Here is a 24823-nt window from a genome sequence, read left to right as displayed (position 1 = left end):
CTCAGCGCAACCACAGCATCACTGGTTCAAATATTTTCTCTCAATGTTTTAAGCTTTATTACAAATGTCACAAAAAGATGTTAATATTTCACTTCTGTTCTTGGATTTTTGTCACAATAAAATACACTGAACATAATCTTCACAAAAGTTATTTACAAAAGTTTAAGCTATTGCCATTATAAATTACAATCACTTTTATTTAAGTATTAATTATTAAAAAAAATTAAAAGCAATTGTTATTTGTAATATCAATACATCTAAGTCACGTAAATACAAAACATGCTGCATTACAAATGCTATAGGTGTCACATTTGCGAAAGTTATAACTATTGGCATTGTAAATGACAAAGCTATTAATTTAGCTATTTTCAAAAAACACACATAAATAAAAGAATTGTCATTTACAAGACCAATAGCTCAAACTTTCCTAATGCGAGACCTATTGCATTGCAAATGCTTGTGTTTTTATGTCACACGTTATGTTATTAACAAAAAACAAAGCGGTATTTAAGGGTTAAGGGGTGGGTAAAGGTTAAGAGTGGGTGGTAGAGGGAGCTAAGAGGTTTTAGGGTTCAGGGGAGGGAGAGGTAAAAGAGGTAAGGGATTTTTAAGGTTCAGGAAGTAAAGGGAGGCAAGGGTTAAATGTTATGGGGCAAGTAGAGTAAAGGGAGGTAAGGGATTTAATAAAAAAAAGCATTTGGGGTCTGGGTTTCCCCACAAAACAAGAAAAATAAAAGGGGGTTGGGGCTTTATCCCCCCACAAAACAATACATACACACACACACACTTGAGAATATAAGTTAATAAGTCAATACTACTACATTGAGTAGTAAAGGCATGTCCTGAAACTGTAAAGCACTGCATTGCATTATATCATGTTCTACACCTCAGCAAGTAATGCCCGAGGGATAATGGCAAGCGTTGTGAAGCACTGCTTGAAAACTTGTGGTATTCTGGCAAAATTAACCACCTCCATTTGACAAGGAACTATAATAATATTGGTTCTTTTAAAGCGGGCACAAAAGAATTAGAATTTCTCAAATCAATGAGAAAGGGCCAAAACCATGAAAATGAACGAAACTTGCACCCGTCTGGAATGTTGATGAGATGAGAAAAGAAAAAAACATCAAACTGACTGTAGGACACCTTGTTTGATAGGTAAGCATTGTAACAGCTCCTTGATTAACCAGCCATTCAAAGCACCTATAGTACATGAACTCACCACTGAAATTATAAATATAGCTTTGGTGTGGGTGACGAAATTCACTTTCTGCATTTTTAATATTTTTAATGAGAACTACTTACTTTGGAACGACCACCAACAATGTCACTAGATATTCAGAGTCCAGAACAAAGTCTTCTTTTTTTACAATTTCAGCTAAACTCCTGGTTAACAAACTTCCCCTGTAATGAATAACCAAAGGTAGTTCAGAAAGCAGAAGCAAAGAAATAATGTAGAATTTATTTTTGTGAACACAAATTTAAACATGTTAATTCCTATTGAAAAATCGAAAATGCTCACTCGTTTTCTTGTTTACACAACATAGTGGACCTGATGGCACAGTATGGTATGGCAAAGGTGAGGTCGATGAAAGAAGGAGTCAAGTTCTTTTGGCAACTCCCGTGGTCTTGCTCAGAGCAAAATCCCTGTGTCTACTGGGGGATCTGGCAGACTGGCCTTGTGCCTGGTAGCAATGGGTAACTGTATGCCTCAATTTCGGCAGTCAAGAGGACTGGCAAGATCTTGTATTAACTAGGATTCTTGCTCGTAAAAATGTGAATTTCGCAAAAGTCAGTTCAAATAGTAGTTTTTAAATCTCATCAGGTAGGAAGAGGTGAAGGAAAAATCAACAGTGGTGCTTCAGGTGCTCCTTCTTCTGGAACAACAATCTTTTGACTTGTCATTATAGAGAAAAATGTTACTAGTCAGGATAGTCAGCAACACAATTCTCAACACCCCCCTCAAGATATTCTACAGGTATTGGTTAGTGTGCAGCACCACTCCAAAAGAAGTTGCTATTGTTGAGGAACTAGTAGCAATACAGGTAGTAGAGACAGGGCTCCATGAGATACTGAAGTCAGAAAAAATCTAGAAAATGTACCTACCATTCATAGGAGGAATTTTAGTATGTTGATAGTACTTCTATAGGAGGTTGGGCAAGATTACTCTATGGTAGATAGTAGTGCTGGGGGTGAAAGGAGAATGGACTGCCTTATTCATCTTTGTTGAGAGTCTATTTTATTTCATGACGACCACAGATAGAGCTCCTACATTGCTTCATCCTGCAGGATCTGTCTAGGAAGCCCTACTGGCACCTTAAGAAGGGAATCCTGTGGTTCCTAAGATTATCCTTAATAGTGGAGGTTGTAAAGTTCAGGATGAGAAGACTTAAGTTAAAGAACACTGTCATAATGAGACCAGTTTTGCTTGTCCCATGTTGTAAGAAGTAAATATTCAGTTTGTCAACAGGTTGTCAAGAGGATTTTGCAAACAAAAACGAGCATGTACTACTAACTGTTGAAGTCTTTTCCAAGTCAGTTGCAGACAGGAGCTTTACCCAAAGAGTTATCAGATGTGTGCGATAGCTTCGTCAAAAGAGACTTAATTATCTGAGTGGTAAACAGAGGAGCCTTTGATGGAGATGTCAACAAGGAGGAAGCAAGAGAGTGCTATGGTCTTCTCACTGGTGAGGAAAGTCTCCCTGACGAAGTAGATGACAAACTGGATGAAGCGTTATGCAGCAAATGTTTACCAATGGCAAAAGATGTTTTTTTAAAGACAAGGACATAATCTCAAAATAGGCAGTCGGGTCAACTAAGTAACTTTCTTCCTTTTATTGGCAAAATGTCAATCACTCACATGTTGCAAGAGATCTGGTCTGCTTCAAAAGAAGACACTTAAAACTACAGTTATCAGATATCTTACATACTTGCTAGGAGTAGGCCTAACTTTTTTTTTTTAAACAGACTTTATTAAGTTTTCAAGCTGCATATAATAATGGTTCTCGGGATACATTAGCAATAGGTAGGCGGCACCAACAAGCAAAGAGAAGCAAGTAATTACGACTAAAGCAAATCCCTTCAATTACAGTTGTCCATTACCCTCAATTGTGGGACAGTATAAAAGCATAAATCAAAATAACGGCTCAACTTCCTGTCAGAACCCCTTTACTTAATGTCTACTTAATACATTAGTTATCAATCCACAAGGATCCCTTCTTTCAGTCGATGTGTTCCTCTTACAACTCTGGTCTGCCCATAACCAAACAAGTAGGCCTAACTTGTGCGTTATTTATTTATATTTCTTGTAAAGCGCAACATTCAACCCCCAGGGGATAAACTGCACTGAAATTGCTGCCAACTCTAGTGTCTAATGTAGGGGTTTACATGTGGTGTTAATTTAGTTAAAAAGTTAATCAAGAAAAAGCCAGGTGTGTACGTTTTTTCTAAACTTAAGGTGGTTGTCCATGAGGCAAATGTTAAGAGTACTCCTGGCAATGCAACAGTTGTATCCTACACAAGGGGGTGCAACTGAAAATGAACGACCCTGGAGCCACTTTGTCTTCAGCTGCGTCCTAAGAGAGTACTTGAGAGTACAGCTCGGTCCGTGGAGAATCTACAAGAACGGGAGAGGTACCACTGAAAAGTTGAAGATTTCCATTTTCCAATGGCACCACGTCCACATGGATTCCTATTTAGGATTTGTTGCAGGAGTGACGATCCTTGATCAGAAATCCACCACTAAAAACACCAGGGATTTTTTTTTCCTGGAAACTGAAAGAGAAAAGTGCCCCCCAACATAAGACATGCCTCAACAATTACACCGGTCATTCTGCTCCCCCATGGAGGCAGATTAAGGAGGTTTGCCTCCAATATGGGGTGCCACAGGAAGCAGTAAGCACTACTGGACTCCAGGGATGATAACAACAAAGAGGAATTAAGGGCTGATGTCTAAAAGCATAAGTCACATCCCTCGCACTCATCTCCAACTCTAGCCCCAACAGTCTTTCTGGCGCCATGGGAGCAAGGTGAAGGATTTCCCCCAATCTGCCTCATGGATGGCATAGAGCACCACTGGGCATCAGGGATGATTTCTAAAAAATGAAATGGAAAATAAATTAAAAATGAGGTTTGATGTCAAGCCTCTAAAGACACGAGATCGAACCGCCAATCTTTACCACCAACAACGACTTTAATCCCACCCATGGCAGGGTATTGTGGAATATAACCGCAATTTGTCCTACCCAGGGGGGGCACAAAAAAGGCCATACAACGTGGTTTTTATATTTAAAAGAATGGGATGGGATCCGCCCATTAGGGCACATTCCTCATCCCTACAGCCAAAACACTCTTCCAGCCCGCCCACACCTCTAGCCAAACCCCTTAGACAGATTAGAAGATTTACTCTCATCTGCAATCCCTGTAGAGTGAGAGGGGAATAAAGCACACTAAGCACCTATGGCTTTATTATATAGAGTGCCTCCTAGATGAGCAGGCATTTGCGCCTGCTCCTTGAACCACATGCACTCCCTGGTGTTATATAAGGGACAGAGGATCCTGGTGCGGCCACTTCTACGGTATGGACTGTGCTGGTGCACGTCTTGAGCTGATACAAAAAGGCAGTGTTATTCTTTGGGAATTATTTGCACTCATGCCCTATTATAGACATGGGGGCAGAGCCAAACAAGTTTTTTAAAGGGGCAAGGACAGTGCACCATGGAGTTGGTGCAGTCAGTACTTTCCAAGAGTGCACCTCTTGAGAACCTTCCTGCTTCGGAAGTATGCTCTTCTCAAACTACAGTACATGGGCCCCCATTTTTGGCTTTAAATTACACGTCCGTGTGTAAGAAAGAATATTTTTTACAAAACTCCCCCCAATATTATGTAATATAATTAACCATAAACTTCTCACCTTTGAAGAATGCATTGCTTTCTTCCATACCCATATGTCACTTATTAGATTTGCCTTAGGAATTGAAGCATGATCATTTACACAATGAAGAATCAAAAGTTGTAGCTCGGTTAATGGCTGAGGTTATCACATGCTCTTGGCTAACCAACAAATGCTATAAATCTCTGCAAATGAAATAGTTTGGCATGTGTAACTGTACTTACTTTTATAAATTGACCAGCCATCAAGACAAGAAATACATATTTTTTTTTTTTTAAACACAGCCACCTATTTCAGTTTTTTAGGTCTCGCACCTGCGAACCAATCGCTAAGTGATTGGCGCTGCAAGACTCTATTGCAATCGTTTTAGCTTACAAGGAGGTACAGGGAGCGAAAAGAGATGTGCACGCACCGCATGCCGTAATCCGATCAGGTCGCGCGCTCGTTTAACATCTCCTGTGTCTCTCAGCACGGGCGTGATCGTGCCCTCCCGCCTAAAGAGCCTCACCGCCTCCGTCGCACCTCTCCGATTAGTTAGTGGTCCCCCGGGAGACAATGCGAGCGCCTGTTTCTCCCCCCGCCTTTAAACACTCACCGGCTGCACGGGGGGGCTCCTCTGACGGCGGCAGGACGTCTGTGGCTCTCGCGGTGGGGGCAGGCACCGACAATGTGCCTCGCCCAACCTCCGCTGTCCAACAATGCTTGCTGGTTCCTCTGTCGGGGCTCCCTCTAGTACATGGAAGCCCTGCGAAGCTGTGTTTCCTTTCGTCTGGCGGCCCCGGGCTCCCCACACTCCACGGGAGCCCCGGGCCGCAGGAGGACGTCCCTTCTTCTTCCGGGCGGGCGCTGGCCAATCACAGCGCGGGGGCAGCCGGCACTCCACGTTAGCCTCGCTGCCGTCTTCCCTCCCCCGCTCCTCTGTGGTGCGCGCGCACCACTAGCTTGTAGTTTGCGTTGAGTTGTTAATCACAAGGGGCTTTGCACGAAGGTTCAAAGTATCTGTTCCTTCTAATTAATGATGGGGGACATGGGTTTGCAGTCATTTGAACGAAATGTCAATGGTGAGGTGTGTGCTGAAAATAAAAGTTTTTGAGGTGAGTGCGCTGCTGGTTTCACTCTCGGCGCCTCCGAGAGCTCCCTGTGTGCTCGTGGTCCTCGGCAGCTCAGCTCTCTGAAGGCGCAGGAGATAGCCTGGGCCAGCCCCTGTCCTGCTCTGCCTCAGCCCGCCGCTCTCCTCAGCGTGCCCCCGTCCCCGCTCCGGCTCAGCACCCTTTGGACATTTTACATCGCAAGCTCAGAGAAATAGGAGCCGTCGAAGCATGTGCCGGGCCGACGATTGTTGTAATTTCTTTAAATAGCGGCATTAAAAACGTTATCCTCCTGCAAGCTAGGGGTACAGACGTGCCAATCAACCAAGTAGGTACTGCTTCCCAGCATGACCCTATTTCCAGTTTTCTGAGGATTCGTTTTAGGAGAATTTTCCTTTTTGTGCCAAGGGTACTGGAGAAAAAGAAGATGTGGGCTAGTGACTCTTGATTATATCCACAAAGTCGGCAAGTTGGATTTTACGACTGCTGTTTCCAGAAGGGAATAAGATGTCTTGTATCCATGTTGCCGAAATGAAAGAACTAATAACATGAGCTGGTGCTTTAATACCATCGAAAAATGCGCTGCCATGTACTCCTGGGGTTGTAAGTTGTTATAAGAGTTTCACTGGCCAGGCGTCTCACCTTCAAACAAATATGTTCTTAGCTATTTGGCGAGATGAGATCCGAGTTGACCTATTTAGTGCTTAATTAAATGCAGATTTTCAAATGCTTGTTTTAACAACTGCATTTTGAAATTTCATGTCTTCATAGCTTTTACAGTGGGGACGATTTCTCGATTGACCTCCGAATTCCACACTGTAGTTCAAATTTGACAACTGTGAGCCCGTGCCTGAGGTGCATCATCAGAGCTGTGTGAATAATAATTATGTCAGCCCCGTGCGTGAGGTGCATCATCAGAGCTGTGTGAATAATAACAGCTGTGAGCCCGTGCGTGAGGTGCATCATCAGAGCTCTGTGAATAATAACAGCTGTGAGCCCGTGCCTGAGGTGCATCATCACAGCTGTGTGAATAATAACAGCTGTGAGCCAGTGCCTGAGGTGCATAATCAGAGCTGTGTGAATAATAACTGTGTCAGACCCGTGCCTGATCTGCATAATCAGAGCTGTGTGAATAATAACAGCTGTGAGCCCGTGCCTGAGGTGCATCATCAGAGCTGTGTGAATAATAACTGCGTCAGCCCCGTGGTTGAGGTGCATCATCAGAGCTGTGTGAATAATAACTGTCAGCCCAGTGCGTGAGGTGCATCATCAGAGCTGTGTGAATAATAACAGCTGTGAGCAACAGCATACTCTTGCACACACTCTCACTGCTCACCAATTCAAAGTTTGCTAAAAATGTTATGCAACACATTGTCATACACAATGCCAATAACTCAAACTTTAATGCTGTGAGACCTATTGCATTGTAAATGCTTGTTCTGTTAAAGACCCTTAATCGCACCCTGGATCTCCTCCCCCTTGAAGCAAGGCGCACCATGACCCAAGCGCTCGTGACTTCCAGAATAGACTATGGGAATGTGCTTCTGCTCGGAACATCGCAAAAAAACATCAGGAGACTTCAAGTCCTGCAGAACACAGCAGCACGTCTAGTCCTTAGGCTTCCCAAGAGAGCCCCTTCCAAACCATCTCTAGATACCCTCCACTGGCTACCCATAAAAAAGAGAATTCTTTTTAAAGCTTTATTAATATGCTATAGGATCATCTCCCAAAAAGCTCCTTCCTACATGAAAGACTTAGCCATTCCCTATGAGCCCAATAGAACTCTTCGCTCCAGGGGAACTGGCTTGCTCACAGTACCCCGTATCAGGAAGGCCAGAATGGGTGGCCGCTCTTTTCGGGTTATGGCCGCCAAAGAATGGAATGCTCTCCCTATGGAGATTAGACTGGCGGACTCGGAGACTGCTTTCAGGAAAAGCTTGAAAACTCACCTGTTCTCCCTGTAACTCCATCTTGCACCTGACTTCTTTCCACAGCGCGGGGACACGCCGAGATGGCGTCACCAGGCGCTTTATAAACTCCTTTGTTGTTGTTGTTGTTGTTCTACTTACTTTACGTTCATTTTTATTTCAACAATTAGTTTATGCTTCTACCGTTTGCACGCATTGTCACCACTTTGACTAAACCGGCAGGCAGTGTCCATCTGCTGCATGTATTTGGCCAAATTTTCCAATTTTCCCATTTTTTTCTCTTTTTGTTTTTTGTTTTCTCCCTTATTGACATCCCGCACCACTACGAATTTCTATGCACCGGTAGCTGCCATATATATACATTTCTTTATTCGGCTTTTCACAAAGGAAAACCATAAAAAGAACATTTAAAAAATACACTTTAGATATTTACACAAAAATACAAATTACAATAGTTTGTTCCAAAGAAACTCATACAAAAACAATTTTATAACTTTTTAAAAGAGAATGTCATATCATTTCAGTTAAGCAAGCTAAAACTAGTTCCGAGGTAGTTTTTACAGGTTTCTCCTGTGTTTCCTAATGCATTTCAGGAAATTAAGAACAATGTAACAAACAAATTCAGATTCTAACATTTGGAGGCGAAGCATTGCAGGGCGGCATTGTCTAAGTCCCCAACGCCTCAGTATTGGTAATATCCAGAGTCTCCTATGTGGGTGATAGAATTTAAAAAACATAATAACATGTATATTAGACTGATTAGATTCCCCATCGCACGGGCATGAGGGAAGAATGACATTCTCTTCTAAAAAGTTATAAAATTGTTTTTGTATGAATTTCTTTGGAACAAACTATTGTAATTTGTATTTTTGTGTAAATATCTAAAGTGTATTTTTTAAATGTTCCTTTTATGGTTTTCCTTTGTGAAAAGCCGAATAAAGAAATTTAGCTGCCATATGTTTCCAACCTCCATTTGACATGCAACGGTTATTCTTGAGGACCCTTGTTCACTGCTAGCTATGGAGTCCCATATACCTGCTTCACTGCCGCTTAGCACACACTTCCTGGGGTGCTCTCGCCTTTTCTTACCCTCTTAATTAACAATACAGTGCCATCATGTTACAGGTGCTTCCTCCCTCGCCATATTGAGAGCATCCTGGACGTCACGGTTGGTGCCACCCCCCTTTCCTAGGTGATTCCTTTGTAATGAGAAAGGTAAACATGTGCTGGGATACTCCTGCGGTGGAACATCACCACCCGCCCCTGCAGACAATCCCATGTTACTGCCCACAAGGTCATTTGGCATTCACCACAACAACGCAGGATTGATTGACAAGTGTATTTGCATGTCTTTGGAGATTAAATCTAGTTGTGACTTTGCATCCGTGCTTTTACTTTCTGTTCTATGTCGGTGCCTACACTGGGCATCGTACTTTCCCGACCAAGTGTAACTGTTTGTTTAACCATGTTCTTTTTCTTGTTTTATCCCTCCAGGTGTTTTCCAGAAGGTAGACCTCACTTTACCTTGTTTTCCCAACCTTTTTCAATTCCACACAGGACTACCGCACAAGTCCAGACTACAGGGATGGGACCTTCATTATACATATGCACACATCCCCCTGAATTAAGCAGGTATAATTTTCCTCTTCAGCCACAACATTTCAGTTGGTTGTTTTTATTCATAGCATAGGAACCCCACAAATAAAATTGTTTTGGGGATTCCCATAGTTATTTTTAAACCACACCTTTTGCTCCCCATTTCTACTCACCATACATACGCCCCAACACCACTTCCTAGCTTCACATCAGTAACCAGAGAAGGCCTCTGGCAAAGAGCACCCCGGCGGGGCCCATTGGGCATTGCAGTGCCGGCCCAATGAGGAGCTGCCCGATGATGAAGCAAGACACCCTTCAGGGTGTGTGCGGGCTTGTGCTCCTAATTGGAGCTATTCCATTTTCAGCCTTGCGTCTCTACTAGGAACACCTGTTACCAACAACTTTAACCCATTTCCTCTTCCGCCCCTCCCGCTCCTTAAGAACTGAATACCCATGCATTTACCATAACAATTAGTTTATGTTAGAAAGCAATAAGAGATCTACATGAATGACCTCTTGCCAAAATCAAAAGTGTTCAGATTTCCAGGTTTTACACATCTTTCCCCCACGAACTGCAACTAGATAGAGACCACAAGAAACAGAAAATATTACTACCACTTAGATAACTGCAAAAACTGTGTTTTTTTTTACACTTGCAATATTTGTGTTACACTTCAATTCACTAAGGTATCTAGCTCAGAAATTGGAGATTTCCGCTGAAAGCCAACATTCCAGGTGCTCCAGAGATCTAGTGGTGAAGCCACCAATTTTCCAGAAGAAAAAAAACTTATGACAGAGCATTCTCGGGAGCTGCACCGAGAATCTGGATCTCCCTGCCTCCAAGTATCAGAAGGTACCCAACTCCGCAAGATTCAAGAAAGAAACCAAGATCTTTCTAATGATCAAATTCCTACCGTAACCATTACCATACAATCTCGTAAGATTCAACTAAAAACTCTTGCTTAACTACTCACAAGCATCTCTTGCTAAGGTCCAATTTCCCCTGTTTTGTACAGGTTCACGCATTCTTTTGTGACAACGTACTAATATGCTGTATGATTCCTCTAGACTTACATCTGTGAATGTGCAAAAGTCTTTGTTGCTAAGTGAAATTACTGTTACAGCTGTTAATGGGTTTTAATTTGTTAAATGCTTTCCAGAGTAATGTACAAAAGAAAAAGTATTCACGTCTTTACTGTAAAGCGCTCTGATACCCTATGGGGTCAAGTTCGCCCTATACAAAACAATGAATAAATAAATAAATAGCGGCTTGTTCATGAAAACTGAGAAGAAGGCAAGATTAGCACACCAAACCTCACAATTCTTGCACACTACCTTCAACATGTATCAAAAAAAGAAAATAAACACACAAATGTTGCTGCATTTTTGCTATTTCGGAGTTCCTTGGAGGGGGGGGGGCCTTAACTAACCCTGGGTGTCTTTATAATTCCAAACATGTGAGCGAAAAAAGGATACCAATTTGTGCATATCCTTGGTGGAAACAATTGTATGAATGATTTAACGAGACAGTAAAAGGACTTAGTATTCAGCGGGAAAAAGATCAGCAGCAAAGTGGTTAATGGACTGGCTGTACATACACTGGCATAGAAGAGTTGTATTATAATCAATTTTTCTAGGAATATTGATGTTTATTTAATTTAATTTAATTTAATTTAATTTAAAACATTTATAAAGCGCAACGTCCACCGAGCGGTTTCTTGGCGCTAACAGAGGTCCGAATTACTGAGGATTGCAGGGATGAGTGTGTTTATGAGGGGAAGGCCTGTCTAAACAGGAACGTTTTGAGGTCTTTTCGAAAAGAGGCATAGTGGGTGGCAAAACGTAGGTGATCAGGCAGAGAGTTCCAAAAGGTGGGGGCCAAGGTAGAAAAATTGGCACCACCCCACTTTTTTCGCTTAAAACGTGGGGTTTGGAGGAAAGCTTTGGAAGAAGACCGGAGCTCTCTAGATGGAACATATTCGCTTATCAGCGAGGAAATGAAGGCCGGGGCAGTGCCTTGCCGGGCCTGGAAGGTCATACAGGCGGTCTTGAAAAGGGAACGCTCCCTGATAGGCAGCCAGTGGAGCTCCCTAAGGAGGGGGGAGGAATGATGGTAGCGTGGAAGACCGTAAATAAGCCGGGCCGCGTGGTTCTGCACCACCTGGAGCCTCCGTAAGCTGTATGCCGGAATGCCATTATAGAGGGCATTGGCATAATCCAGCCGCGAGATAACCAATGCGGCCATGATCAGTTTGAGAGCCTGGGGGGAAAAAAAACGGGAAACGGTACGGATTGTTCGAAGGGTGAGGAAGCAAGAGGAGACTACGGAACTGATTTGGGAGTGAAGGGTGAGATGACTGTTAATTTTCACTCCCAGTGTTTTTACTGTGACTGAAGGGGTAGGGGCGGGACCAAGAGTGGGGGGCCAAAAGTGGGGGTTCCAGGGACTGGATGAACCACCAGTGAGAACCAACTCGGTCTTTTCCGGGTTCAATTTAAGATGGTTGTGGTTCATCCAGTCCCTGATGAAAATCATAATGGACTGAAAATTAGAAACAGAGAGAGAGGAGGAAGAAAGATCGAAGGTAAGCTGGAGGTCATCTGCATAATTAAATACAGTGACCTCCAGCTGCTGAAGAGCGAAAATAAGAGGGGAGATATAAAGGTTGAATAGTAGAGGAGAGAGGGAAGAGCCCTGGGGGACACCACAGGTGACGGGGAGTGAGGTGGTCGTGAAGGCTCCCAGCCGAACCGCCTGGGTACGGTCCCTCAGAAAGGAGGAAATCCAAACCAGGGCTGTTCCCTGGATTCCGGCCGCCCTGACACGGGACAAGAGGATGTTGTGGTCCACCGTGTCAAAAGCGGCGGAGAGATCCAGGAGCACCAGCGCCTGGTGTTGGTTATTATCCATTCCCTTCCTGAGTTTATCTAGGACCGATACCACGACTGATTCGGTCGAGTGCCTGGGACGAAAGCCAGCCTGGCGGGAAGCCAATCCCCCATTTGCCTCTACGTGGGCGCTGAGGACCGCGGTGACGTGGCGCTCTAGCACCTTGGCCAAGTAGGGCAGTAGGGAAATGGGGCGGTAATTGGCCGAGATGGATAGGTCCGCGCCAGGCTTCTTCAGTATGGGCACTATGATGGCAGATTTGAGTGCAGGTGTCACGACTCCCTGGGTCAGAGAGTTATTCAGAAAAGTGACGGGGGGTTCAGGGCAGAAGGAATAGATTTGTTGCAGAATGCGTGCAGGACAGACATCTGTGGGGGAACCCGATTTAACCTTAGGGAGAATCTCCAAGAAAGCTTCCTGGGTAAGGGGGGGAATAGAGGTAAGACAACATGGGGCGGTCGGAGGAGGGGGGTCGATGAAGGCAGATGAAGGGGGAGGGATGTTAGCCTTGATGGTGACAATCTTGTCTCGGAAATAAGAATTGAGTTGGGCACATAAAGACTGGGATGGAGGAATTTGGGGTGAGGCTCTGTCAGAGAAGGCTAGATCATTCACTATGCTGAAAATCTCCCTGGGCTTATTTTCAGCTGACGTGATTTTGGCAGAAAAATAGGCGGTTTTGGCATCAAGGATTGCCGTTTTATAGTTGGCAAGTGCAGAGAGATAGAGGGTTTTTAATGAAGGACAGTAGTCCTTCCTCCAATGTCTCTCTGCTTGTCGGACGGTCAATTTAAGTTTTTTTAAGTTGCCATCAAACCATCTATTTGAATCCTTGGGTCGACGGGTGGAGATACGGCGCAAGGGAGCTTCAGAGTCACAGCCTCTAGCTAGCCAGGCATTAATTGCCTCGGCTTGAGAGTTTGACGAGAGGCCCGCGAGGGTCGGGGTGGAATTCCGGAGCAGGGAGGTCAGAGCGGGAAAGTCAACTCTATTCCAATTTCGGGCCCATGTGTTTTTGGCACGTGGGATTTTAGGAGCTGGTTCAGTAAAGATGAAAAAGGAAATGAGGGCATGATCCGACCAGGGGCAGGGAAAAACAGTCACCGGGGAAATTGGGAGGTTAAGCGACCATACCTGGTCGAGAATGTGACCATGAGAATGGGTGGGAACCGAAATATGCGACATAAAGTTCAGAGAGAGAAGAAATTCTGTGAATTCTTTCGAAGTGGCGCACTCGGAAGGGTCGGAAGGCCAATAATTAAAATCGCCGAGCACCAGGACCGAAGCGTAGTTGACTACCAGGGTGGCCAGTAAGTCCTGGAACGCAGGTAGGAATAGGGGCGAGGACTGGGGTGGGCGATACATCAAGAGACAAGTGATGGGGGGAGAGAAATAGAGGGATCGGGCAACAAGGAATTCAGAGGGGGGGATAGAAGGAGATGAAAGGATTTGAAAATTTAAGTCCGCCCGAGCAATCAATGCCACACCACCGCCTGTCCTGCCCGCCGGGCGGTCAGAGCGTAAGGCAACGTAGGAAGGGGGGAGGGTGGCCAGGAGGACGGGGAGGGACGAGTCACAGAACCAGGTCTCGGTCAGGAGTAATAAATCCGGCTTCTCCGAATCGAGGAGGACAGATAGCTCATGGTGGTGTTTAACCGCAGATCTGGTATTAAGTAAGATGACAGATAACGGAGGAGCAGAGGGGGGGGGGGTCAGATAAGGAGGGGCAGAGCAACAATGGGGCCGGCAATGGCGGCAGCGGTATAAGGGTAGAAGAGGGAGTGAGATCTAACGACGCGATGTGCTTACCGATGGATTCTGAGAGTGGCCAATGGCCCTGAAGAGAGGTCAGCTCCTCAGAGGAATAGCACATAAAATTGGCATGGGGACGTGCCCCTGGCCCCGTCCAGCCGCGGACGGGCGCAGACGGGCTTGCCCTATGCGCGCCTTCGGCGCGCAAACGGCGCGCCCGCTGCGCACGCCCGCTGCGCGTTCTGGGGTTGCACATTGAAAAAGGAGATCTCTAGGGCGGGAAGGGGGCGTGGCCTCTAGATGGGCGTGGCCAGGCGCGAAGGAAGCCGAGTGGAGGGTGACGCGTGAGCGCTGGATCCGCTACACGGCGCCCTCGAGGGGTAAAGTGCAAGGTGCTAGTGGCAGTCAAGGTAGGCTTGTCAACAAACAGAAAATACACAAAAGTACAGTTTTAAAATCACTGCTCCCGGCTATTTGCCTCAGGAGAACGAACCAACTGGGCGCTTGTAGGTCAGCGCTTTAAGTATGGCGGGAAGGGGGCGTGGCCTCTAGATGGGCGTGGCCAGGCGCGAAGGAAGCCGAGTGGAGGGTGACGCGTGAGCGCTGGATCCGCTACACGGCGCCCTCGAGGGGTATTGTTTACTCTGTTTATTTTTTTAATCTTTTGTGACAGCCTTGAGAAAGTCCAGGATACTTCAGGACAAAACAGGAGATGGCTAGATTTTAATGTATTCTTTCGATGTATATCTGGGTGTGACGGGGGTGATGTGGACGACGACATAAGAAACATTGACCTTTGCCTTTCTTCCAACAGGACCCCGAAAACTGGAAGGTAGACGAGGTTGTCACTCTGGGACTAGAGTACAACCACGTTGAGGAACACTGCTACTTTAATTGGGCGGATCCCGGGGCTAGCCCCGCCCACATAGTTTGAGTTTGAGTTTTGAGTTTTAAATTAATTATAAAGCGCACGTTCACCGGAACGGTTCCATGGCGCTATGGTATACCAAGTCCTCAGAGACCAGAATAACGGGGTGGGGGGCTAATGATAAATTATATGGGGAAGGCTTTGGCGAAAAGAAAGGTTTTTAACGCCTTTCTAAAAAGTGAGTATTGGGTAGTACATCTGAGGTGGGCTGGGAGGGAATTCCCAAAAATGGGGGCAAGGGTGGAAAATTTAGAGGCTCCCCATTTTTTTCGGCGAAAACGGGGGATGCTCAGCAGATGTTGAGAAGAGGAGCGAAGTTCCCTGATGGGGGCGTAAGGTTTGATCTCTGATGAGATAAACGCCGGAGCTGAGCCTAGCTGGGCCTGAAAGACAAGGCAGCCTACCTTAAATTGAGAACGTTCCTGGATGGGAAGCCAGTGTAGGGATTTCAAAAGGGGAGTAGCATGGTGGGATTTGGAGAGATTATAAACCAAGCGAGCGGCCTGTTTCTGAACCAGCTGCAGCCGTCGTACGTTGTAGGCAGGCATGCCGTGGTAGAGGGCATTGGCATAATCCAATCAAGAGACGACCATAGCCAGTGTGATAAGCTTTAGGGCCGAGAATGAGAAGAAACTGGAAACCCTGCGGATAGTACGGAGAGACAAAAAAGAGGAAGAAACCACCGAGCTCACCTTGGAGTGCAAGGTGAGTTGGTCATTGAGTTTAAAGCCGAGGGTTTTAGCAGAGGGGGAGGGGGGGCCCAAGGGAAGGGGGCCAAAATAGGGGGGACCAGGGACTGGAGCAACCACCTGTCAAAACCAACTCAGTTTTATCTGGGTTTAGTTTCAGGTGGTTGTGATTCATCCAGTCCCGGATGAAGAGCATAGTGGATTGGAAATTAAATTTAGAATCAGGGGAGTGGGAAAGAGAGAAAATGAGCAGTTGGTCATCCGCATAATTATATACGGATACCTCTATTTGCTGAAGTGCAAAGATGAGGGGGGCTATGTACAAGTTAAAAAGTAAGGGAGAGAGGGAGGAACCTTGAGGGACCCCGCATAGCAACTTCCGGGGTTCGGCCGAGAAGTCTCCCAGGCGGACCGCTTGAGTGCGGCCATTTAGGAAGGAGGACAGCCAGACCAAGGCCGTGACACCGATCCCAGCCGCCCCGACACGGGAGAGTAAGATGGAATGGTCCACCGTGTCAAAGGCGGCGGAAAGATCGAGTAGCACCAAGGCCTGGGGAGTGTTCGTGTCTAATCCCTCTCTAAGATTGTCAAGTACTGAGAGCACGACTGACTCGGTGGAGTACACTGGGCGAAAACCGGCCTGGCGGGGAGCTAAGACTCAGTTTACTTCCACGTAGGTGGTAAGTACTCTGGTAACATGTCGCTCCAGAACTTTCCCTAAGAAGGGGAGCAGGGAAATAGGACGCTAGTTGGCGGGGACAGAGAGGTCCGCACCAGGTTTTTTGAGAATGGGGAGGATTATCGCGGTTTTGAGAACAGGGGTAACCACGCCCTGGGACAGGGAGCAATTGAGGAAGGTGAGCGGAGGCAGTGGGCAACACGTGAAGATGTGACAAAGAATGTGGGCGGGGCATGGGTCAAGTGGAGACCAGGATTTAACCAGAGGCAGGAGGGAGAGGAAGGATTCCACTGTTAGTAGAGGGAAAGAGTCAAGGCTAGCCTCTGTAGGGGTACAGGGCGGGATGAGGAAAGAAGGAGAGGGGGGGATATTAGCTCTGATTGTTGCAATTTTATCCAGAAAGTAAGAATTCAGGGAGTCGCATAAAGATTGTGACAACAAGGTTGATACACAAGGTAAAAGCCTGCAAGACCCACGCACAGGTGTGTTCATCACCCGGAGGCGGAGGAGGAGTTTGGAGTACCGAGGAGTGCGACGGCGAGGATTGGAGGAGAGGAGAAGAGGACATCGGAGGTGAGCCAGGAGACAAGGCAAGAGGAGGAAGATCGGAGGCAGCGAGCGGGGACGGCGGAGGCATCAGGACCATCGAGACGAAAGAGGAGTGGATCGGAGGAGACACTGGAGGGAGAGCAGACGACTGCAGCGACAAGCCAGGAGGCCAACGAGAAGGCGCTTCGCCCAGCCAAACTTCAAGGGATGTGTGGCTCTCGCAGGTACGGTCACGCTTTGCGGGCTGGGCGAGACGTAAGTGGGCTAAACCTCCTTGAGGCGTTCACCAGAGTCTCCAGTGCACTACCCTTACCCCATCACGGCATTGCCATTCACTTTCGTTTAGAGGGTTGTTACTGCGCACGTGTGTCCCTCACTCCCTTTCCCTGAAACGCTGACCATTCTGTTGAATCCCGTACCAAGACCTGTCCCGTTTTCCCCCTTCACTTCTCCTATCTGAACACCGAGCTGGAAGAAGACGAGCCTACCGTCCGGACCGCAAGTCCCAGAAGACACCGGGATAGAAGAGGAACCAGAGTAGAATCGGACAGTGATCTCCCCCTACCCTATTACCGGAGAGTAATACAGCAAAGAAAAGTGTTCAAATCAATAAAACCCGCGTTACCCACAGTTTCTGTCAGTGAGTCTGTTCCCATCCCAACACGGGGCTATACTGATTTGAACACCCATAAAAACAAATATTTTTATGGTACAATATAACCTGCTCAAAGTTTTAGGATGCAAAAATTATTGTAGGATATACAGGCGTGTGCTTGTACACATACTGTAGTATTCATGGCATAAAAATTTGCTCCAAGCAATTTCATCGGAAGGAAGAAAAGCACCTCCCCTGTTCAATATCCTGATGGCTCTCAAATGCCTTTGGATTAAAACACAGTTATGCTAATCTGTTGTAGAAATTCTTTAATGAGCTCTGCACTAAATGTTTTGCCTTCCTTTCAGTAACTACAATACACCCTCACAAAGACAAAAGTGAAATTATTACTTACGCATTTTTTCTTTCCAAATTTTGAAGATTTCCTTTGAGGTTGTTGTAAGCAGAAGCTCTTGATTTTAAATCATTGTCAATCTGTGTAACTGCCTACAAGAAATAAGGCAATACATTATAGAAACCTATTAACATTTTAATCTCCTGTAAAAAGTTCTGCAGTTCTGAAAGAGAATATTGTTTTCAAATCGCTGGTGTTTTACCCCAACTACCCATATGTGCAATAATATATGGTTCTACCTGTTCCTGTGAACTCTGAAGAGCACAAAACATTTACCCACAAAGCATTCCAACTGACCAGATGCAACAGACAAGCCATGATTCTCAACATTCAGTCAGGACATTAAAAATAAAAATATCTTTAAAAGAAGTGCTCGCTTACAAGTTCACCTTCATTTATTTATCAACTCTTAAAAAAAATTCAGAAAAAGCAAATCTACATATAGTAAACTGGCCTATAGAACCTACTCCATTGGAAAACTGCTAACCAAATCTCTTTCCCTACATGGAGGGCTTGGGTTACCTAAATCTATAGCGTTCAGAACTCATAAATCCTCCTGCAGACTTGTTAATGTATTGAAATTTGTAGAGAGCACGGTTACCCACAGGTGTCCTGGCGCTATGGGACGTCCTATAGAGGCCCGATGACAGAGACTATGAGACTGAACCTTAGACAGAAAATAGCCATGTTTTAAGGCTTTCCTAAAAGCTAATAAATTAGTCATGTATCTGAGATGTAGAAGAAGGTCATTCCATGCCTTAGCTGCGCTGGCCACAAAACTTTTGCCACCCCAACTGGATTTCTGTACTCTGGGTACCGATACCAATTTAGCCTCTGCTGATCGTAATGATCTTGTAGGTATATACCAGTGAAATTGTTGCTTAAGATTCTTGGGACCAGTTCCTTGAAGTGCCTTATAGACCATACAGAGGGCCTTAAACTGTACACGTTTCCTGATCGGCAACCAGTGGAGCCTTCTAATCTCGGCAGAGATAGAAGCATATTTTGGTATACTAGTGAACAATCTAGCTGCGTCATTCTGTAAAAGTTGCAGTTTGTTCATATGCCCTTCCTGCAGGCTTATGTATAGACTATTACAGTAATCTAGCGTAGACATAGAAAGGGCAGTGATGACTGTTTTAATTCTGTCTTTAGCCAAGAATTTGCATTATTTTTTTTACAAGATCTAAGAATGTATGAGGTAGAAGAGGCCATCGCATTCACCTGGTCTTTAAAGCTGAGTTCGTTGTCTATCCAAACTCCCAGATTTGTTGCCTTCTTGTTAGGAGTGGGAAGAGGACCCTGAGTATAAGCCCACCAGTCCGGAGTGCAGAAGCTGGGGTCATTGAAAAACACCACCACCTCCGTTTTACCGGAGTTGAGCTTAAGGCAGTTTTGAGCCATCCAATTTCCCACTGCTGTCATGCATTCGTGGAGACGTGATGCAGTACCATTCGCTGATTCTGGTGTCAGCGACACCACAATTTGGGTGCCGTCTGTGTAGGAAGTCAGACTGAATCCAAATGATTCAATCAGGGGGGAAAGTGATGATACGTAAATATTAGATTATCTACCAATATTTAGAAGCTACTTGATAATTATATAGAGGAGACAAATTACATATAGTCTTCCAACACCCATGTGTTCTCCCCAGTTTCACATATGCCTCAAATGTCTTTATTGTGTGTTGACTCAGCTGTCTGAAAATGCTACCATTTCCTCCCCCCCTCCTAGTCATCTGCTCTCTTATCTCTGGCTCCTGGCTGCCCCCATCTTTACTTGGTCTCTTCTGTCTTCTCTGCTTATCCGGGTTACTACTCAACCGTGTCATATTATCGATTAACCTTGTTTACCAGAAGAAAACGCATATCGCTATTCATAGTAAGCACATGTTCATACTGATTTAAGCAATACATGTCCTCATGACCACCAATTTATCTGCAAGGTAACATTTTTCAATGTTATAGGGCACTTAATATTATAAATAGTACTCCTACTGAATTGTATGTTATCCCGTCGTCATTATTCTTTTTTTTTTTTACAAAAATGTAAATGCAACGTATGGCAAGAAAATAAAAAGAAATTGGGATCCAGATCCTTTTTGAAGAGGGGGTATTTTACTTCCTCCTTGTGGTAGTTTTAATATCAAATGATTTCTCAGGGGAGAACAGGAAAATTGTTACTTGTGGCATGTTATTTTTAGTAAGTCTTTTTATCAGCAATTCAAAGTTATACAAAACTTATTTTGAATAAATTCCCAAGGAAAACAAAGCATCAAATAAACACTAAAACACATTCTTAAGACTCTGGTAATATTGTGGTAAAGAGCTATAAGACAAAAAAATTATAGTAGCGATATGGAAGATATTAGAAAAAGGAAGGGTCAAACCTGTGTCTCTATATCTTTCTTATTTGGAGTTGTCAGCTTACAGACTACAGGTACCCGAAGGTGGTTTCGCCATGAATCTCAGTTTTCCTGGCATTTCTAGGTGCTTCCACGTACAGGGCAGTTGGGCTTTTCTCTGAACATTTACCTGGTCCTGAATACAATCTTTAATACTCACGTGATTTCTGGCTCTACATTGTTGTGCAATATCTATTTTAGGGAGGACCAGGCAGAGGTTAACTAAGATTGTGGGGCATAGATTAGGATGAACATTCTTTGAAATGTGTAAAAGGGCAAATTTAGTAAAGGGTGAGAAGGACCAATCCAACACTTTTAAGAGAGAATCAAAGAATTTGACCAAGAATATTTGACCTATACACCACAATATGTCTCTAGGTTAGGAGAAACTGTGTAATTATTTTAATTCTATAAGGCTGTAGCAAAAAGCAATGGAGAGCTGTGGGGAACACACATGGGCTGCAGGGGACAGAAGGGCAATGCACCAGCCTTTACCAGTCTATCTTTATACATATTCCTCCCATGTCTCAAATAAGTTAGAAAAGTGTCAGGGAAATTTAAAATGAATGATGAGTACAGTCCAGAAATTTTGTTTTCCACAAGATGGCTCATTGTAAGATTTGCTTATAGCAAGTTAAATTAAGCAATGTCACCATCAACTTCCAAGTAGAGTGCAACCAAGTTGTAGCGGGAAATAATGGCAAAAATGGGTCTTGTGAAGTGTGGAAACAACTTATAGTTCAGCAAATAGCAAACCAAGGACTCCAAGATTTTACTCTTCAGTTGGGAACTTCTGAAGTTGTCCCCAACCTCAAAACCCTATAGAAAAGAGACTTGTTCAAACTGTATGCCAGTCCATAAGGAGTCTCACCTATGAACTTATGAACCCACTGGATCATGCATAGGGTGTGGCACCAGCGGTTAAGTACAATTTTGGTGGTGGGTGGCATCCCCAGAGGGATCTGTCAACCCACAAAGCAATTCATTCAGTCAAAAATGCAGGGTCATTTTGTTGGTTGTTTATCTATTCATTGAGAGTAAATAAGTGGCATCCTCAACAGTAGCAAAATACTGATCTATCATGCTCTTCACTTCATGGTACGGGAACTTGCAGCACTTGAACATACAATATTTTCAGAGCCTCTCTCTACCTCTCTCTACCGCCACAGAAAATTATGGAGGAGGATGCAGAGTTTGCCAAAGAAAGCGTGAGGACCTGGTGTGGGAAGATCTGCAGTTTGCATAGTAGTATGGGCATAGAGACTATCTTGATAATATAAATATGCACATAACAGTAGAGAAGAACAACGCTCTAGATCCCTGAGCAAAGATTCCAAACATTGTTGCCCAAACATTTCTATTTTGAGTAAAGAAGAAATGTCGATTCCCAAGAATCTGAATCCTTCAGTGCCACCTTTAGTTCCAGGCCTCTCAGAGTGTTATCTGTGGAACCTCTAATTGGGAACAGGAGCGACTTTGGCAAGTTAACCTATAGTTCAGATGAACATTCAAAAAAGCGCAAGTATGAGTATTTGCAATAATCCCCCCTCCCCCGGACCACATCACCTGTGTATCCCCCCGACTGTCAGAAAAGCCAAACCACGCACTCGACACTTTACATTGACAACCAGCCTCCTTTTTCTTTTTTTTCTTTTTCTCTTTCCTTTTGATCTCTTATATTTTATTTTACTTTACATTGACAACCAGCCTCGTTTTCTTTTTCTTTTTTCTTTTTCTCTTTCCTTTTGATCTCTTATATTTTATTTTATTATCCTTCATCATGTCATTGTTGCAGTTTTTGAAGAAAGTTATAATGTTTTGAATATTGACTTGTACAAGTTCCCCTTTGGGCTCGTCCCGATGACTATACTAGTGGATTACATTACACTGATTCTATAGCTGTATGGTGATACACATTACTAGAGGCACATGGATGAGAATACACCTTTGGAGCAGAATCATCTGCTGCTAGGACGAATGACTAAACAGATTACGATGCCATACAAACCTCGCATTTTTTTTTGGTTTCATGTATCTCCTGCACCTCTCAGCACCTTAGGCAATGTGGCGCTGATCTATCTTGAATTGTATCTTCCTTATTTCTTTTATGTAAACCCGCCACATCTTGGAAGACTGGCTTATTGGTATAAGAGCCTTTGGCTATATATTTGATGTGTACAATATGGAGTATGAGTAATACCATTGTAGCAAACTGTTGTCTCTACAGTATATATATATATATATACAGGATTACGATTTGTCGAGATATGTTTGCATTAAAGGTACTTTGATATGTAATGCAATCCAAATAAGAAAAGCAATAAAAAATATTCAAACAAAAAAAATGAGTATTTGCAATAACATATGAGCCAGAAACTTGTAGGTGACCTATGTTGATAAAGAGGTCAACAGCATATAGGGAAGCTTGACCTACTACTCCTGCAGTCCAGCGGAAACTCTACATTTTATCATCTGTTCACAGGAGTCTTGCAAGAGGCTGAATAGCCAGGGAAAACAGAAGAAGGAAAAGACGACATCCTTACTGGCTTACCCTCAAAGGAGACTGTGTGAAACAAAATGTAGGCTGCATACTAGTTATGGAAAGGTGTATAAGAGACGAAAGTGAGACGAAAAGAGGGCCGAACCAAAGTTTTAGAGAATCCTAAATAGATTGAAAAGCTTTCTCAAAATCTATTAAAAAGAGGGCATGTAAGTGGGCTAGCCAAGAGGACAGAAAAGACATTGTGGAGATGCCCATTATTGTGTCTGGTTGATCTACCCAACATAAGCCCACTCTGATCGACATGTATCAGAGAGCTAATACAAAGAAGGAGATGCAAGATTCTACATTTTTTTTTATTTCAGGGTTCATCAATTAAATGGGCCTAGAGAAGATGCCAGGTATCAGCAGCACAGTTATGATAGAGTCTCTCAGATTTTTGGGGGGATTAATTTGCTAGCAAAACTGGAGGACAGTTCAGGGAGGTACTGTGCAGTTTGGAGGAGAGACGTTTAACTAGTTCTGATGAGAAGCAATTTTGCCTCTGGGTCTTTATTTAGTAAGAATTGGCGGCCACCACATATTCCAATGAGACATCAGCATCACTTTTCTCTCCACATCTGCCGGTGGCAGATTTTATGGTAGTGCTGATTAGAAGGCCTCAAGATCATGTTGGAGTGGCATCAAATCCTAACTGTACAGCTTGACTCAGTAGGAGACAAACATGTCTGACACTATCGGTATCACAAAAACTAGCCTGCCGATTCAGTGTAGATTTCACCCATGTGTCTAGGGCATTTTCTTCTGCTGAGCCTGTAAAGTAGCTTATTGGCTTCATTGCTTGTTCGTAGATATGACTGACACAAACTATATGTTTTTAGCCTCTTCTGTCAAATGTTGCCCGAGAGAAATAGCTGTACCCTTTACTGTTCTGAGCACAGACTGGTGACCTTAGAGTAGAAATCCAAGTTCTAGGTCAAATAAACGCATTTCAAGGAAAAGTGATACCCTTCAGAAGCAAAACATACCCCATCGTTCATCCCGAATTACTGATTTAAAAGATTTCAAACGCATAACAGGGGAGTCTGCCAATCCTCAGTTAAGTTGAAAATAGGAATCCGTGTCTTCTTTCAAATGAGTCATGAAGACTTTGCTGTGAGTCACGAGACATGAAGCTATTTGGGAGTGCCCGGTCTGAGTTCTATGGGTTGTGATTCGAGATGCAACTAGAAAGATTTCCCCATCACTAGGCGTGTGTACACTAATGGTAAGAAGTAGTAATGAGAAGGATCTTTGAACTCTGGAGAAGGTGGTTTAGGCCCTGGCTGTGGGGTGGAATATCCATACCGTGGGAACCCCTTGTGAAGAAGGGTGCAAGACATTTTAAAAACAGTGCCAGGGTAAGAGGAGACCGCAAGATATTAGAGGAATGTTCATTTACCACCTTCAAAACAGCCCCACACATTATCATGTTGTTCGGACCATTACTATTCCAGGACAAGACGAGTGAAGCTGGGGAATCAGAACAAATATTTGGACAGAGAAGAACATTTCCAGTGGTGAAGAAGGAACTTAGGAAATGAGGCCTGAAGTATTCTATGCTGTTTCCTGCACGTCTTCAAGTTGAAGGAGAACATGGTTCTTTGAACATCCTGAGGAGGCGGCAGATTGGATCGAGAGTAGAAGAGCCCAGCACCCGCGAGATCAAAGACCGGGCAGCGGTGAAGTGTTGCAGCCCACAGGATGATGAGCGGAGGAGGCGAGGAGATGCCAAGCCTGAATCAGCAGCCTAGGACGGGATTATTGCGGGACTGGGAGTGTCTGCGGATGGCAATCTGAGTGGACCTTCTCCATGTCTGATGGGAGCCAAGACTTTGTTAAGTGTCCTCCCCTTGGGGTTTCATCTTTGCTTTGGGATG

The 24823-nt window shown here is 44.4% G+C and overlaps 1 protein-coding gene across 1 annotated transcript in view; it reads right to left on the bottom strand.

Annotated features, from left to right (window-relative positions):
* The window catches only part of ATP6V1C1 (ATPase H+ transporting V1 subunit C1), a 484611-nt gene that overhangs the window by 223706 nt on the left and 236082 nt on the right, over window positions 1–24823 (bottom strand). The window contains exons 6-7 of the mRNA XM_086966092.1: window positions 18001–18092; window positions 1306–1404 (exon numbers count right to left, since the gene is read on the bottom strand). Coding sequence (XP_086822218.1) covers window positions 1306–1404; window positions 18001–18092 — 191 coding nt within the window. The remainder of the gene's footprint in view (window positions 1–1305; window positions 1405–18000; window positions 18093–24823) is intronic.

The sequence above is a fragment of the Lissotriton vulgaris genome, chromosome 4_1 (genome assembly GCF_964263255.1).
Source record: "Lissotriton vulgaris chromosome 4_1, aLisVul1.2, whole genome shotgun sequence".
NCBI lineage: Eukaryota > Metazoa > Chordata > Amphibia > Caudata > Salamandridae > Lissotriton > Lissotriton vulgaris.
This window is presented reverse-complemented; position numbering and strand designations above follow the sequence as displayed.